This window comes from Parasteatoda tepidariorum, chromosome 6, assembly GCF_043381705.1.
Source record: "Parasteatoda tepidariorum isolate YZ-2023 chromosome 6, CAS_Ptep_4.0, whole genome shotgun sequence".
Lineage (NCBI taxonomy): Eukaryota > Metazoa > Arthropoda > Arachnida > Araneae > Theridiidae > Parasteatoda > Parasteatoda tepidariorum.
Window position 1 is genome coordinate 61,381,262 of NC_092209.1, and position 19,281 is coordinate 61,400,542.

The window sequence follows — 19,281 nt, forward strand, 5'->3', positions numbered from 1 at the left end:
CAATTGTAAAATTTCTGATGTCATTATGAACCTAAATTATTATTTTGTTTCAGTAATTAGCGTTTAAGGTTGATGTTTCCTAATGATTAAGTATGAACAAATTGCTATTAACGACATATTTTAAAATCAGGGATTCTAAATTTAACTCAACTTATCGTTTTAAAAGAATATATCTCAACTTATCGTTATAAAAGTGTCGATATATGCTTTCATTTTTCTTAATAATTAAAGTTAAAACTGAATTTTTTAAAATAAAGTATTTATAGTGTCATTTTCACCAACTAGTAAAACATTTTTATAAGTTTAAGATGGTATTTTTTTTAATATAGTAACCAAGAAAGTTTTTTTGAACTATGTTTATGAACGGAAATAATGTGTTAATTACGTAAAGTTTGAAAGCTAATAACCAGAAAAAGTCTAACTTATTTTTACAAAGAGAAAGATACAAAGATACATATCTTAGCTTGCGATCTCCGAGATCTGTGGACACAGTGACGTCATGAGGAGGGAAATCATAGCTTCAGCTCTAAGAGCGGAGTGAACTTGCTCTTTAGCCCTGACTCTCAACAACAGTGGATGACTTTTTTTCCCCATCGCATTTTCCCTTTTCCCTAAAATTTCGTAGTTCCCATTTTTGCTTTATTTACTTTTATGATGTACTTTGAATGCGCGCGCTTACTTTGATCGTGTCAACCTGCCTTTATACAATTAACATAGGGTTATAAGAGGATTGATGGATAAAAGCTAGCGCCAAGTTCACTCCGCCCAGATACCAATATTTTTTCTTTTCTTAATATTTTTCGTATTTCATTGTTAAAAATATTTCTTAAAGTTTCCTTCCTGAAATTTCTTTTAGAGCTATGTTTAATGTAGTTTTTAGTTAAATGTAGTTTGCTAACTAAATTGATTTTAATCTATTTGAAAGTTAAGACAGAAAGTAACATATTTACTTCTTTTATGACTTTCCATGCTCTAATAGTGAAAGTATGTGTGGCGTAACTACCATTGCAAATATTAAATACCAAATCACTAGTATATAAGACATGCTAACTTAATTCTATCATAAGGCACCTTTTGATAGATGAAAGTTAACATAGTCAGTAAAACAATTCCCCTCATTCGTGACCTGCGAACGTGATAAGAACTTGTCAATATTGATTCATGATCCACATTAAACAGTTGATTTGCTTAAATATATACTGCTCGAAGAAGTCAAACTTCCCCCATACAAATACTGAACGCAAGTGCAAAGAGTTGACATGATTAAACAATTTTGTTTGCTGTAAACGCCATCTAGAGGTAATTAAGACTAAATGCGAAATCATTTAAGCGCCATCTATAACTTATTCATATTCTGACTGTATACATTTGTCATTTTTTTAAACTTCAGAAATTTCTATATACTGAAAATAGAATAATGTAAAAAACTATGTTTATATTTTTAGCATGTTTATCAAAATTTTTTGACACTTTAATGAAGAAATATTCAGAATAAATTTTTTTTTGTTAGTAAAGTTTTGATTATTTTATTTTTATGATTTCGATTCCGAAACTGGCATTGTTGCATCATACAACAACAACCGTTATCCAAAATGGCTGATATTATTCCTAGTAGACATGAAAAAAGCCTAGGATTATTGACTACAAAATTTGTATCGTTATTGCAAGAAGCTAAAGATGGTGTCTTAGACCTCAAAGTAGTAAGCGATATGTGCATGAACGAAATTTCTTGTTTAGAACTATATATTTCTATCGTTGAATTCGTATCACAAAACGTCAATGGCGCCAGTTTAAATAGCACAAGTTAAAATTGCCGCTTAATTGCGCGTAAGGTTGTTTATATAATGTACTTTAAGTACAATTCAAAAATCAAAATTTAGTGATATAATATTATTATTTACTCTTTGAATGCAATTTTCTTTATATTTGTGTATTGTTACTCTTATTGCAGCATAAAAACACACACAAAACTACTTTTCCTAAAGATATTTCAAAAAAATAAAAGTTTCGTTTTCAATATTTGTACAGTGATCAGATTTATAAACATTTGTCAAAACATAGTTTACTTGAATTTTTTTAAACTGTGCTTAAGCCGTTGTTATTGTTTAACAAAAGTTTTTCATTGTTTACAAACATCAACACGTGACCGTTACATTGACAGGGGTATGTGGGAAAATAAAATCTGTCATATCTATGTGAAGACAATCATATTCTAAGAAATGAGAAGGACATCTATCAAAATTGTTCTTTCTCGTCAAACTTCTAAACATACTTCTTTTGTAAAAGTAAAGTAATTTTAATGTATAAATGTGTCACTTAAAGGAACATACTCTTATTGATACAGGCCCTTAATGGTCAAATACTTCCTAACTTCAAGAAATACAGTACTTTAAATACATAAATTATATTGAATTCAACACTTATCTATATAGTAAACAAAGCTCAGTTATAATTAAAATATAATTAGTATCATAAATAACATGAACTTCATTGTTAACAGTGTATGCCAATGTCTTTGTGAATTATCTGATTATACAAATATCGTAGAATAATAAAGAACAGTTAGTGTATGCCAATGTATACTGGACATCATACTAACGTGAATAAAGTGCACTCATTTTGAACTTTGTTTAGTCTTAAGGAATTGTCTCATAAAACAATTACAAATATCAGGATAATAAAGAACAATTAAAGCACTTCTTATATTCTGAATTTGTTATTTATATAATCAATGAACCTTGGTACAACCTAATTTGTAAATGATCTTGTGAAAGAATATTATGGAAATATTATAGTTATATGTGTGTAATTCCAAGGTGACTAAAGTTACATTTTAATAGATTTTCATATTTTTTTTTAACTTTTTTTCTTTCATAAATATTTCATAATTTTTTATAAAAAACAATGTATGGAATGTTTTGGAAAAGATTTATGCAAATTGAGTTTTATGCAAATTAAACAAGTGAATGAGAAACTATGTTATACTGTTTATCTTAGGCTACAGATACCCTAGTAATAGAGCCAAGTATCTAGTGCTTGTTTAGCAGGAAAAAAAAATTTTTCTTGTAAATCATGTTAATTGATATTTATACAAATTTAAGATTTTTAATGAGAAAATGTTACTGTTCATCTTAGGCTGCAGATACCCTAGCAGTGCGACAGAAAAGGAGAATATATGATATAACCAATGTCTTAGAAGGTATTGGCTTAATTGAGAAAAAATCAAAAAACAGCATACAATGGAAGTAAGAACAAAATATATTTTTACTTATTTTATTGGTACTTGAAATATAAAAATTAGTTAGTAAACATATTCTAACTAATCCATCTATGTATTGGCATTGTTTCTCTTGAAATACTTAAGTTTTATGATGCTTTAAGAAATTGTTTCTTTTACTCTGCGGACTTTTGATTTAACAAACGCTGAAATAAGCCAACAAGGAGTAACACGTAGTTGGTAACAAGAAATCTGGAAATCTTGAGACCTAAAGTTTTAAAACTCTAGCTATTCTGTAATAGTAATTGTTAAGTTTTTATATGGTTACTAGCTATAAAAAAAAATTCAAATATATTAATTGTATTTTTTTTATATATTCAAAGTTGAAGAAAAAATACTAAAAACCATTATTTATTTATTTTTTGTTTAACCAGGTCTTTTTGGTTTATTTAAAACAAAAGGTTGAATTGAATGTTCTTAATTATTCTTAATTGAATTCATGTTCTTAATTAAAAGTATTGTAAATTGTTAGTCAATTTATGTATGAAAATTCTCGCTTTCTAGGATTATTTATAGCCATTAATTAATTATATTCAATTTACAATATTTGTATCAATTTAATTAGTATAATGTATATGTTCCCCAGTTAAATTTGAACAAACTTGAAGGAGAACATAAAAAATTTACGATAATTTATTTTTAAATTCAAGAATATTGGAATGATGAAAAGGACTAAAAACATTAAATTGGCTGGATACATGTATTTTTAATAGTAAAAATATGTTGATGTCATATGAATTTATGATAAATGAGAAATAAAATACTTTTTTTGTAATTTTAAGTATATCAATATACTTGTAAACAGTATTAAATAAAATAATATACATTGATAAAATTTTAAATTAATTTTTAATATTTTTTTAATTACGCTCTTTTATATAAGCATTGTATTTTGAAAATATTAGAATCAATAGAAACATATGTGCAAATAATAATTTGTTTGCGTTGATAATAGAGAAAATTTAAAAATAAACTGAAATGTAAAATTCAAAAAAGTACCTCATTCCCATTTATACTTTTGATAGTAACAAGCGTTATGTATTTATGCTTGCTACATTCGAAAGCATAATTAACAAGATTAAAAAATTCTTCTGAATTCAACTTGCTCTATAATTGCAATCTTTGAATAATTTTTAAAACTATCTGAACATAAATGATGTTCTGCATTATAATTATATCTTAGTAAAAGAGCAATAATACATGAACTTTTAAAAATTACATACCACATTTATTGATTTAAAGTAACATAGACTCACATTAGAAATTAAACTCAAAATTTAAAAGATTTTTATGGGAAAATATGCTATTTTTCAATCAGTTAGGTTATATTTAAATTATATTTATGTAAATAAAACTAGTTATTTAACAGATCTTTTTTCTCTTAACCCCTTAACGATCGGTTAATTTTCAAGAAAGCGGTCATAAAAGTGCCTATTTTGCCAAATACACATATTTGATTAGTGCTGACATCTGGTTAAAAATAAACCATTTACAATTACCTTAAAAATATCCTGGTACTGCCATCTGGTGTGTAAAATGAGAAATAAAAAATTTTTCAGGCAAAAGAAATGAATTAAGTTTTATTCTTATTGGCACGTTACTACTGAACACTCCAGCCCGAAAATTTCACGGGAGCAATAAATAGAGGGCGAAACCGTACCCCATCATTTTCACCGGAGCGAGAAGAAAAGGGTTAAAAATCACCTTTTTTTTTTTTTTTTTTTTTTTTAAGCTTTTGTTTAGATCATGTTTTAAATCACAATGGTTTAAACCAACCAACTCAGTTATATATAAATATTTATAATTATTATATATAATTAAGTTATATATAAATATTTATACTAATTTTTTTCTCTCATTACTTTCTTCTAGGGGTGCTGGTCCCGGTTGCAATACAAGAGAAATATCGGATCGTCTCATTGTCCTGAAGAAGGAGCTGGAGTATCTTGAACAAAAAGAGAAAGAATTAGAACAACATGAACAGTGGATGATTCAGAGCATATCTAATATCAGAGATGAGCCAGAAAATAATGAGCTTTCTTATGTTTTATATGAAGATATATGCAATGCATATGAAGGTGACACTATGATAGCAGTGGAGTGCCCAGTTGGAACTGAACTTTCAGTCCAAAATGTTGAAGTTGTAAGCAATAGTTATAATTTCCTGTGAAACAATTCTTAATGCCTTTACAAGTTGACTTGAATTTGAAATTTTTTATGGCTAGTAAAAATAATATGCAGTGATTGTGCTTACACATTATATTATGTTGAATGGGTCCACAATTTGTTAGAGGGACAGGTTAAAAAGATTATGATGTGTCTTTGTGACTGGTAATTTACTGTTGCAAGAAAAAACAGTGCTTTAACAGAATGTAGCAAGGATTGAATTAAATTTTATAAAATTTACTTATTTTTATTATGCATTATTAGCAAGAGGAGAACATTAAAATAATTTTTAATTTAATTGATTTAGAGTTTTTCCTTATAATTTTTTTAAACTATATCTGAATAGGATGCTAATCATATTTTACTTTGCTTGCCAAACCATCATACAAAATCTATTAATATATCTTAATATTATATAAAGATAATATAACCAAACAGTTGATACTTCTAACCTAAAAGTTTAGGATAATTATTTAATTGTTACGAACTAATCGCTGAAGGAAATGTTTATTTTTGTACAAACATATCATCCTTACATTTTATGGACAAGAAGTCAATTTGTTATCTAGCGAAGAGTTAATTAGTTTATATCGGAATACATTAAGGAAAAGAATTATTAAAAGTTTCTCTCTGCAGAACAGGTCTTTATTATTGGTATAAGCTAATTGTGGTATGGTGTAAATGCTAAAGGGGTATAATTGAAATCAGTTTATTACCAGTAATTTATTTTATATACAGCTTATGGAAAGTTATAATTTAAAAGCTGTATGCCACTTAAAGTATCTCCCCCCCCCCTTTTTTTTTTAGTATACTTTAAAACATAATTAATATACTTAAGTTCCTCTTTCATCATATCTTTGGATAAAATCTTCGTTATCAATGAAATTTAACATTAAAAAATATTTTCTACCTTAAGAATATATTTATTAATAATATTGTATAAAAGTATTTTTGACTTATGATTTATTATTAAAAAAAGCAATCGGTTTTGCATCACTATTTTTTTTTTTTTTTAATCATACTCAAATCATGATTTTAATCATTTTTTGAATCATGCCAACCCTTTTAATTAATGGAAAAGAATTTTTTACTAATATTTTAAATTCAATGTATGTATTAAGTTTATTTGGTGTTTGTGCTAATATTTTTTTTAAAAAATTTCTAGGTTGATGGACCTATACCACAAAACAAATACCAATTGAATATGTCATCATCATCAGGTCCAATAAATGTGTTGCTTGTTAATAGAGATTCAGCTCAAATGCCTCCCAAGGTACTTTATTATTATTAATAATTTTATTCTAGGAAATTTCAATTATGTTTAATTTTAATCATTTCTAATTCTCATCTAATGATAAAAACTGAACCTTTTAAAAAAATTTCCAGGAAATTATAAAAGAGCCTCCTGTAGTTCAAGAACACTCTGAATTACCTAAACCAGCTGAGCCCGTACAAATTGTTCCAACACCACCTCCGCCAGAACCAAAGAAAGAAACAGTACAACCTAAAGCACCCAGTCCCCCTAGAACATACAGTCGCCAAACCAGACAAGCTTCCATAGGGGTCAAACGAACTATAGCAGCAGTTATTGGAAACCGGTCCCTTCAAAGAAAGAAAGAACTTGAAGTAAATAAAAATTTGAACATATAAATAATATTTGTATAATAAAATATAAATGAAGTTTAATTTTGAGTTCTCTTAACTGCTGCTCGCTGGATGAAAAAAAGAAGAATATTGTTATTTTTTAACTAATTCAATATGTTTGCACTTATTTATTATTATTTTTTTTAACTGGCTGTTGAAATTTGGTCTCATTGTTATTTTTTAACAGTTGGTAAAATTATCGACTTGTTTGGATGTCATTAGATAATCTTGTATTATATTGAGTAGAGAACACTAAATACATTTATTTCCAGTTTTTCTTATTGAAATTAGGCATTTTTGTACTGTAATATGCTTTTAAAAATTATAGCACAGGTTTTTTTTTCTCCCTTTCTCAGAATTCTGTTTGGCAGTTTAAATATTAAAATCATTTTCAGTAAATATAGCCATTGTTTAAAATCAACTTTGTATGCATTTCAAATTATTTTTATTTCCTGTCTAATCATGTTACAGTGTTTAATTATTGAAGTATATTTATTTTTAATACTGTAGTATATTTTAAGCATTCAGTTTCCCATTATAAACTTTTTATATATTGTTAAATTGAACTGATATTGTGTTTTCAAAAAAATGGATTATTATTTATTTATTTAATTATAGGCAGCTGCTGAACAAGAGAGCAATGCTTTAAATTCAAATCGAATGGCCACACGGCAGTCTCCTCGTAAAGGTCCACCACAACCATTACCTTCTTTAAGTCCAGTTACGCGGCGTCAAAAAGTGAACCCCAAACCAGAAAATATTGAAACCAATTCAGCTGGTAAGCAAATTAGTAATAAAGTCATCTTAGTACATATACATTTGTGTATGATTGAAAAATACTAGAGCTTTCATTAATCTAGGGTTTGGCTTACATATGAATTCATTTAACTAACAAAAAAGAATGCAAAAATCTAATTAAAACGGCATATTGTGTAAACACAACGATATGAGATTGCCCAGATGATGAGGTTCTGTTAAAAATCCTGAATGTCTGCTTTGTTATTGTAAATGTTTTTTGTTCTGCATAGAAAAAATTGGGACACATTTTGTAAAATAAGTACAACGTAAGTATAAAGAAAACAGTAATTTTATGCATAGATGTCAAAGACAGTTGTAAATAGATATGATTCCTACCTATTTCTAGAAGTGATTATTGGTGAAAAAATTTTGTTATATTTTTATGTGAACTATTTAAATTATATCAGATTAAGGAGTTATATTAGCTTTCATGTTATTAAAAGAAATTCATGCAATGTAATAATAGCTAAAACAGTGATTGAAATCGTAAATAGTCCTAGACCTTTAAATTTAGACTGATCACAAGAAAAGAACCTTTAGTAATCTGAGGTCTAAGTCAACGGTACATTATATGTATATGTTAGATATGTTTTATAAACAGTGAAAAATCCCATATCTGAGACCGTCAGGACTTCAGCTAGTCCGGAAAGTAGATTTTTCCGGATAATAAGTTTTTAAGGTAAACAAAGAAGCATAAGTCAGAAAGGAATGAATGAACAAAATCAAGGGTGGGTCAATGATATCATCAGCTGTAAAACAAACGCTTCCCCTGCGTTTTTTCCAGGAAATATGACTCTTCCACTAGTCATGGGGTGCCTTTTTTCTTCAACTGGTTGTTAAAAACATTTGAATGTTAGATGAATAAATGGCACTGATGAGCTTGGGATGACCTTGTATATTCTTACTATTAAAATGTCAAAGAAGAATTTCTAGCTTTCAGCTGAAGGTCAGTAAAGAGGGGGAAAAGCAGTATGTGAGAATTTTACACGTGGATAAAAGATTGACCGCCCTAAACAGAGTCAGTTTTAAAAAAAAAATCTGTTTTCTGAAGCCTGATTTAAGAAGCGAAAATGGGGAATATAGAAAATTGTTTTAAATGCTTGGGAGCGCGCTTTTCCTTTCTTTTTCTTTTTTCATTGCTGATATTTCTCTCTTTAGAGTTTGATCATCTTCCCCAGTTTATTTATTTTTTTTATCGCTTAATCTTCAATTCTGATCTTCTGTTGCATTTTTTTTATTAATATTTTTGTTTTATTGAAATTTTGATATAGCTTGTTTTTAAGTAATACATTTTAAACGCCTCCCATTAAGAGGAGGAATTATACTGCTGCATTTAAGCTGTCAGCAATTGAAAGGGAAAAAGAAACTGTGATAAATGGCTTCAAAAAAGTGGAAATCATCTGAAGACAAAATGAAAGTGTGAGTGATGAGGATGAACCCGAAATAAACAATGAACTAATATACCTATTTTGCTCTTATACAGAGAGTTCTGATTTTGAGGGATTTTAAGTGCAGTGATATGAATATATAGTGACATGGGATGTCTAAATAAATTATTCTTTAACAGAAAAGTGAAGGATTCTCTTACCTGCATCCTTTTTTTTTTACAAGTTTTTGTATATTTTGGTTGTTAAAATGTGTCCAGAAGAAAAGAAAAAAATCCAGTAAACAGTTGTCCAGATATGGGACTTTGTTCTGTATTTAAGTTTATTGACAATTTTTATTTTTAAAAATTTGAGCAAATATGAGAACATGCATATTTTATTGTTAAACTTTAATGCAAACCAATCATATTGTTTGAAGAGCATCAGACTTGTAATTTTTTATTTTTCAAAAAGTGTTTAAAAGGCAAAATCTGGTGAGCTTGTCAAGTTTCAATTTGAATTTTGCTTCCAGATTAAGGAAACAGACTTATATTTGTAAAAAAAAAAAACTTTATACTGTATCTGTGTGAGGAAAAAAATGACTTGTGTAACAATGATTCTTATGTTTAATGTTTTATATGATTCTTGTGTTTTTTATGATTATGTAAAAAATGACTCTTATGTTTAAATGTTATGCAGTAATTTAGGTTATTTGTTAATTTTTTTAATCTTATATTTTACAGCTACATCACAAGCTAGTTCCACCAATGACCCAAATCTAGATAACCTTGATAACTTACTCGACATTTCAAGTGATCTTCTGTTTAACCCACTTTATGGTATGGAAATTTTCTTATTAGAGCTTTATTTTAAGGTATAAAAACTTAAAAGGAGACATAAACTTTATCTTATTTACCCTTACATTATATTAAAAACATTAACTCTATCAAATCTCATTTTAAAACACATCAAATTCCTTCCTTATTAAAGAGCAAAGGTTCAAGTTTATTTATTTTATTTTCATGTATATACATATATATTGATTTAACAATTTTGTAAGGAACAAAAATATCTACATGATTTTCTACAAAATTATTAACAGTTACTAATGAGAAATATTATAGCATTGTCAGACAATAAGGTGGAGAAATAATAAAGCTAACTTTTTGCTTGTTTTATATTTTATAAAATCTTAAGACCTAGTTTCTAAAAATATTATTAAAAGGTAGGATTTCCAGCCACATAAGTATAATGATGAAGTAGTGCATTCAAAAGTAACCTTATTTTTAGTTGCTAAACAGAAATATAAAATCTCTAGTCTGTACAATCTCTAGTTCTAGTAGTTGGTAAATGTTGCAGAAATGTTTTGTTTTAAGCAACTTTATTACAAATAACCCCCGTTTAACACATAAAAATTTTAACATTGTTGAATTCTTTAATTTGGAATCATATAGCTTTAATTATATTTTAAATATAAGTTTCCAAGGTTATATATTAATTATTTTCCTTTTAACAACTGATACATACATACTGACTGATTATGCCTTAAATGAAATTTGGATCAACGGATTGGAAATTCAATCGACAGGTTTTAATCATTAATGCAGGGTTGCCACAGGCGACTAAAATGCAACTATTTTCAGCATGAGGCGACTATGGCAACTTTTTTTGCCTGAAAAGACTAAAAAAGCAACTATTTTCAGGAAAAGGAGACTAATAGGAGACTTTTCTGTACTCCTAGTAATTTTTTTTGGCATAAATTGGGTCGAAAACCTGCAGCCGCGAAATCTTCTGAACACACTGAATTTCTTTTCTTAAAAAATAAAAAAATGTAAATTAAAAATAATAAAATTTAAAAAAATGAAACAAATAATTAAAAAATTAGAAATTTTAGATTTCAAATTTGAGTCATCATTTTTTAATGCTTTCAATTTGCACAGATTCTATTGTAAGTCTATTTTGTTTCTTGATCGCTTTTTCAACGGTTTTTGCTACGAAATTCTGCACGATTTTTTTTTAAAAAAATTTAATATGATATTACGATGCATGAATTTTGAATTTGAGTAATCACTTTTCGCAATCAATTATTGATAAAAGGCGAAATTTCTTGGATTAGTGTTTTTTTTTAATGAAAAAGTATTTTTTGAGTGAATTCTAGTAATTAAATGTATTTAATTTTCTGCAAAGATACTAATTTTTTTTATATGAAAATTAAGTGCTAGAACACAAACGTTTGTATAAAAATTATCATATTTGCCACCAACTTGACTAAATGGATCATGGTATATGACAATTAAGTCATTTAATAAAGTTTTAGTCTTATTTTTGTTATTTAGGCAACTATTTTCATGCTCTAGGCTACTAAAAGCAACTATTTTGTTCATTTTCTTTCTGTGGCAACCCTATTAATGTTCTCATTATATTATGCTTGTTAGAATACTAAGTTTATATTTTCTTTTTTGTTTAGATGATAAAATAGAAGAACAATTTTTAGAGGAGCTGATAGCAAAAGAGAGTAAGTAAAATTATTTATTTTTCAGTTATTCCACTGTAAAAAAAGTTTTTTTTTCCATTTAATATATTTATTTCTGTATGTAATGTTTAGTTCTGTGACTTCAACATGTTTTTTAAACAAGAATAATTTCATTTTATTTTATTTTATAACCGTCGTTGACTTTGAGGTCAAAGTCCTAAAACTTAAGAACTGGAGGGGAGTTGCCATGGACAGAGGGAGCTGGAGAAGGCGTGCTGTTGAGGCAGCCAAGGCCTGCAAAGGGCTGTTGCGCTCCTGTAGAAGAAGAACCGTCGTTGAACAGCCGACCCAATTTTATGGGTTTACGACTACTAATGTTCAACTCTGTAGTCTTGTAATTTTGAACATATACAGGATTCCAGTAAAAACATGGTTCGTAATCATCTCAAATATTGGAAAAACCGGGTATTGCTAGGGAAAACTGGATTTGAGAAGAAGAAAAAAAGTCTGGGGAAAACGTGATTTTATTCGAAAACTGGAAATTATCAGGAAAATTTGACACCTTATCAAATTGTGGAATTTTACTGTTCCATTCCCAAAACCATAATTTGCGCTTGCATAGTAGAGTATGAAATAAATAACAAAACAATTAAAACAAACAGATTTTTTCCTACGTCGACAGTATTTGGTGTATCTTAACGATAATTCAATAATTCGTATGCGTTTCTGAAGATGAGAATCAGTAATTGGATGCCCGATTTGAAATGTGAAACTTCTACCTTGAAAAACTTGAAGTACATTTTTATTCTTTTTTGAAACAATTATTTATTTTAAAAACTCTTATAATCTTTTTATTGATCAGAACTAGTGTTATTAGTTTTTCCTTTCTGGCAAGTTATGTTTTTTTTTAATCCACTTTTGTTCTCAATTTTCGTTATCCCATTTTTGCTATGACAAATTATTTTTCTAGAATTTTGGATAATAAATTGTTAGAAACAAAACTTTTTTTTAATCATTTTCTATGTTTATTTATTTAACGTCTATTAACGAAACCAATATATTATATAAATTATGTTGTTTCTCTGATATAGGAACACATCTGCTTTCTTTAAAAATTGTCTGCTTTTATAAAAGTAAAAGCAGCGATTTTTTTTATAAAGCAGCTTGCTTGTTTTCACTTTTCACAAATGATACATTTCTGGTTCCACTACCTTTTGAGCTTTTTTTTCATTCACTATAAATTAATTTTGTATACATTAAATCTTTTCATCCATTAATTTTAAGAGTTTTTTTTTCTTTTCTTTATAGCAAAATCTTACATATGTTACATTTTTATAGTTAATTTTTGTTTTGATTGACTGTTGATAAAATGCGTTATTTTTTAGATTATTTTATTTTATTTAACTTCGATTAAATATGGATTTTTATATATTTCTTATTTTCTTTTTAAATTAGCATCGCTTAGTTGAGTTTCACCCACTTATTGGTGCTTCTGTTATCCAAATTTAATTTTTTAATAATTTGAATTGGATGTCAAGTGTCATCTTAACTCAAGTCCGACTCACGTTTGTAACGGCACTTACCGGTATCTAATTAAATCTGATTTTTTATTTTATTGCAACAACTTTGAACTAATAATTCTTTTTAAGTTAAAAAAGATCTTGGAGTTTTACGCAAACCTCTCAGGAAATAGAATCTCTTTTTTTTTTTTTTTTTTTAGCATGAACCCTGGAAAAGTTAGGGATAATTAATTGATTTGAGTTTGAAATGCCCATAAATACAATAGATTTGCAACAACAAAAAAATCTTGTAATATTTTTGTTTTTAAATTCTTTATTTTCTACTATAAAAGCAAGAATGGATGTTCTATTCTATATTATCTGCACAAAAATGAGCCAAAGTGAAAAATAATTGCTAAAATTGAGACCACTGGTTACAAAAATCAGAAAAATTCATAAAATTAGAAGTTTTTTTTAAGTATATGTAATTATTCTGAATAAAAAAATATGCAGCAATTCATGTATGATTTTTAAAACTATTTTAAGTTAGTAATATGAAATAATTTAAATTATATCTATGTTTTTTTGATAGGGCTGTACTAACTGTGTATACTTTACCACTATGGTGATCTTTTTTTCTTCTTTTTTTTTTATAAATTACTTTTTTATATCTTAGTTTCTCTTTCAGCATTCTCTCCTCTCACAAGACTGAGCCCACCCCCTGGAGCTCGAGATTACTTTTTCAATCTTGATGATACAGAAGGGATGTTTGATCTCTTTGATATACAACTTCGTACTTACAATACTTAAATGAATATTTTCCCTGTACAGAAATGAAAATGTATATTTTGTTATTTTATAGTGTATATATCTAATGTCAATTTTTTTTTTTTTTTTGTAATCTGTTTTAAAATTCATTATTATTTAAAACATTATCATTAGGCATATTTTTGCAATTTTTTTTTCAAAGTCTTAATTTATCCAAAATTCTAATTAGGTTAAGCTTTTACAGTTAAACATTCAAACCTTGAGAGATATTTGTACAAAAAAAAAGAAAAATAATATGAATTGTATTGTTTACTTTTCCAGCATTTTGATTTTATCGATTATATCCCTGAGATTATACTCTTTTTGTCTTATCTCTGAATCAGACGACTGTATTAAAATTAAATATTTAAAAATTGTTATATTAGCAATAAGGAATTGTATTTTTAATGCATATATTTATAACACTGTATAATTGGAGTTGTGTTTCAACTTATTAATTTTATTCAATTATTTTTGTAGGTTTTTATCTAACAATTTGATTAACAATGAAACTCATTTTTTTTTTCATTTTTAGTCAATGTACTCATTTGTTTAATTGTCATTTGTAATTTAATGCATTTTAGTTTATTATATTTCCAGTTTTAACCTTTATATATTCTTGCGACTCATTGAAACTAATATCTTTATGTTTCTTTCAATTTCTTCATGAAGTAGAGCTTTATTACATTGTCATGTTATTCTTTATAAGATACAGTCGGGCAATTGCTTGTTAATTTTTATGCAGCATTTAATACTAGAATCCTACCCTAGCTTCCCAAAAATATTGATAGTAAAATTCTAATGAACATTTTACGCATATAAAATTATTTTTTTTAAAAATGTATCATAAAAATGTCATTTATTAAGTGAATAAATATTTTTTAAAAGAAAATATTTTTATATCATTTAAAATAAGTAGAAAATTATTAGTATTTTTAATCGCGTTTTGGCTTATTTTCATCAGAGGTACTATAATTTTATTCTTGTTTTACGTATTATCTGTTATAGCACTATTCAATTTTGCTACATTGAATACATAACAAAATTTGTCTTTTATTGATATTGTCATTTCTGGCTCTAGTGGTGCTTCAATCAACTAACCAATTTATGCTATTTTATTATATACATAACATTATATACTAAAATAATGTGTAAAATATTAATTATGTATCTGAAACTCTGATATAGAGTTATCAACATTTATGAATCTCTCGAAAATTGCAAAATTTAATATTCTTGTCATTTCTTTGTAAAAAAATTCTATATTTAAATTTAAAAGTTTTATTTCTTTCATGTGTAATTTCTGAGTTCTCAAATTTTTTAAATAATTCTATGAAATTTCCTACTTAAAAGTTTTTGTATTGTTATTGCTATTATTGTATTAGAATTATGCCTTGCTGCACTAAAAATTTTCAACAATTAAACAGAATATATTGATTTTTGATTAACATTTACCACAGTGTTGGTAAAAAAATTTAATATGATTTTTACTTGCTTCGTTTCTAATTATCTGTAAAGTCTTAATTATGAAATTGTTTAAGTTTATTCTCCACTCCTAAGCTCAACCAAAGTATTATTCATGTGCTTAAGTTCCTGTGATTCTTTTTTTTTTCTACTTTGGCTTGAAGATTGTTTCTTGGTATATGATGAGTGGTGTTCAAAGTTCTTGAAATGTAGTCATAGCCAGGTGTATATTTTTTTAACTTCTTTTGTAGGTGTTATTTACGCCTTTATTTTCATGCTTTTTTTATATTTAATTTAGAGTTTATTGTGTTTTATATATTCAAAAGTTTATTACATTGAGTATTTTTAGAAAACTCAATAATTTTGTTAATAAAAATTTGATAAACCAAAAAACTTGTTTCCTTAATGCAATGACTCAACTATTATTTTAATGATAATGAATAATTCAGTGTGCGTAGCGTTTTTAAAGGTGCTTATTTTCGTTTTTAAAAACCCTTGAAGGTGCTTTTTTTCTTTGGGTGTTTCTAAAAAATGTTTAATTTTCCCTTTTCCAAAACAAAATATTATTTCTTGACCATGTCGATTTTCGCCACGAATTATGCCAATATGCCCATAAATTTAAAGACATTGTTCAAATTAATCTATTCATCATTTTCACAATTCATTTAATCTCAATCTATTTCAGTGTACCGTTGGTCCTATCCGTAGTGTATGAAAGACATTGTTCAAATTGTTCTATTCAAGGTTTTCACTATTAATTTAACCTCAATCTATTTGAATGTACCGTTGGTCTGGTCCGCAGCTTATGAAAACGCCTATTGTTTTACATGCTTGATGAAACACTTGCGGATTCGAGTGTGCATATACTGAGCTGGATTCAGTGGGAGGAATTCTCGCTCTCTCATGTGCAATTCTGCTGTATTTTGCATTAGATTCTCAATTTCAGGGTTTTAATTTTCACCCTTTGAAACAGAATTGAAAAGTCTCTTCGCTAAAAAGAATTTTCGCTAAATGCGGGGCCCAACTAAACATTGTCTAATCTTTTCAGTTAATTTCATCGATGGTGAAGCTCCAGCGTGTTCGTCACTAGCAGGCTAATGGCCTTCTTGTGATATTCTATTTATAGATCAGTATCTTTGAACTTTACTTGGGAATCATTCGTTAATTAAATATTTTCATGCCATCTCCCTTTTAATCATTAAATTTAAGAATTAATTTAGAATTTTTAACGTAATATTTTTACCTGAGAGGCCGTCCACCAATTGCATTAAAAAAAATTAATTTTTTTATGTAATTGCTAATTTTTTTCTTATTACTTTTTATTAATTATTGTATTATTTTAAAGTTTTCAGTACTCTTAAGTTGTTTCATGAGATAACTCAATAATATTTAGAGGCAAGATTTTTAAAAAGTATGGAGAGAAAGGCTTTCAATATTATAAATGCAGCAGAAAATTCTATGTTTAGTTATGTTGAAAAATTCAGATTTGTCTTTCCGAAAAAAAAGAAAAACAATTCCTTTCTTATGATTTTGTTTTAAAACAATTGAAATAAAAGGATGAATTCCTCAGATTTGATAATTATTATGAGGACCATATAATACTTAACTTCTGACTAAAATGTTTAGCTTCAATACTCATTGTGTGTACATTTTGACAGTCCAATTCAGCACCCCCAGCGGTACCAATTTGTTAAGGGAACATATTCTAACAATTTTTAGCTATTGCATGATAGTTTTTATGCTTGGTCCAGAAATTAGAACGTCCTTTGGGACCAAAAAATTTAGACTTTTATGCAGCCTACACAGTTCTTATTGTACAGCTTCACCCTTAACACAAATCTGTTCAACATTATTTGCTAGATGTACCTTTTGAAACAAATACTTCCTGAAGAATACCTAAAACTTTTATATTATTACTTTTTTATAATTTTTTTTAGTATCAATCATTTAAGAATTAATAGTCTGGACAGCCTTATAAAGCTGTAAATCTATGTCAATAATCTACATTTCATTGACACTTATGAAATTATCAAACTGTATACAGCATGTGTACTTTATGCGTCACAAGTTCCAAACTATAGTTTGGAACATATCTATAGAGACAATCTTACATAATTCCTTTCTAATGTCTTAAATTGTGAATGTAATATATTTCAAAATGCTCAATACAATAAGGGTTCTAAGTCAGAGGTCCAAATAATTTCCTTTAACGTCCAAAAGGCAATTTTCAAAATCTGGTTGCATCCAGCGAGAGTGATTTAAGCGGGAATATGCTTATTAGAAGCCTTATGCTGGGGACATGCTGCACAAAAATTTTTTAGTAATTAAAATTTATTGAAATTAAATTTTTTTTCTTTCATTTATTTATAGTGCCGAAACGTATCTACAATGTTTTCTAATTTATGATAATGAAAACAGAACAGGTTATTGTCTCTACATTTCTAGGAGCCGCGTTTAAACAAAAAATTCCCGTTTAAATTTCAAATAATAAGGAAATTTGATTTATTTCGACATTTTTAGATAGTTAGGTGGTGTCTTTAAACGCAAAATTCCTAATTTACGAAGTTCTCATATTAAGTACACTTCATAACGGTTTGCATGCTTTCACCAACAGCGTGTGGAGAGTCATAGAGGAAGGAAGTACGATAGTTAGTTCTTTCATATAGATAAAAATCTTTTAAGTTGGAAAACTATATGGAACTGAAAACTACATTAAACTTAGTTCTAAAGAAAAGCATCACGGAGATTTCAAAAAATATTTTTATTAAATAAAAAGGAAGAATAGTGAGAAAAGGGATAATATCGTAATACATTCCTATATACAACTGAAAAGAAGAGGGTTGTTGTTGTTGTTAATTTACGTCGCACTAGAACTGCACAATGGGCTATTGGCGACGGTCTGGGAAACATTCCATAGGATGATCCGAAGACATGCCATCACAATTTTCATCCTCTGCGGATGGGATGGCACCCGCGCTTCGGTAGCCCGATGACCTGCGCGCGAAGTCGAGCACTTTACGGTAGCACAGTTTAACGAGGACCAATACCGCACACCCTCGGTCCCTACGCAGACTGATCCAAGTGGTCACCCACCCGCACACTGACCGTAGTCAGTGATGTTTGACTTCGGTGATCTGCTGGGAACTGTGTCTTAACGATCAGTCCACTGCGGGACGAAAAGAAGAGGGGAGGGAAGGGAGAAGGGCCAAAGGCATGAGACCGGTTTCTCTCCAGATGGCGTATTCGAGCGTTGCGATCGCCAATAAAAAATGAAAGTGTGAGATTTTACAAAAACAAAAAGTAGAAAAATTGTTAAAATATTCTTTGTTGTTGTTGTTGTTGATTTACGTCGCACTAGAGCTGCACAATGGGCTATTGGCGACGGTCTGGGAAACATCCCTGAGGATGATCCGAAGACATGCCATCACAATTTTGATCCTCTGCAGAGGGGATGGCACCCCCGCTTCGGTAGCCCAACGACCTGCGCGCGAAGTCGAGCACTTTACGGTAGCACAGTTTAACGAGGACCAATACCGCACACCCTCGGTCCCTACGCAGACTGATTCAAGTGGGTCACCCACCCGCACACTGACCGCAGCCAGTGATGCTTGACTTCGGTGATCTGATGAGAACCGTGTCTTAACGATCAGTCCACTGCGGGACAAAATATTCTTTGAGAATGAAATTTCAAAATGTTTATTTTAGTAACATAAGTAAAAATCCATGACCGGAAGTGGTTCATTTTTACTGGGGCATCGCAAAGTTGACAATTCTGCAAATGGATCGAAT

General features: G+C 28.3%; 1 protein-coding gene across 1 annotated transcript; it reads left to right on the top strand.

Moving 5' to 3' along the window:
* Positions 1-1,539: 1,539 nt before the first annotated feature.
* Positions 1,540-14,280, top strand: LOC107451157 (transcription factor E2F5). The gene is made up of 9 exons (XM_016067172.3): positions 1,540-1,700; positions 3,136-3,245; positions 5,150-5,420; positions 6,609-6,716; positions 6,830-7,069; positions 7,706-7,865; positions 9,993-10,088; positions 11,717-11,764; positions 13,910-14,280. The coding sequence occupies exons 1-9, from the start codon at positions 1,593-1,595 to the stop codon at positions 14,029-14,031; spliced, it is 1,263 nt and encodes a 420-aa protein (XP_015922658.1). The 5' UTR covers positions 1,540-1,592; the 3' UTR covers positions 14,032-14,280.
* Positions 14,281-19,281: the final 5,001 nt, after the last annotated feature.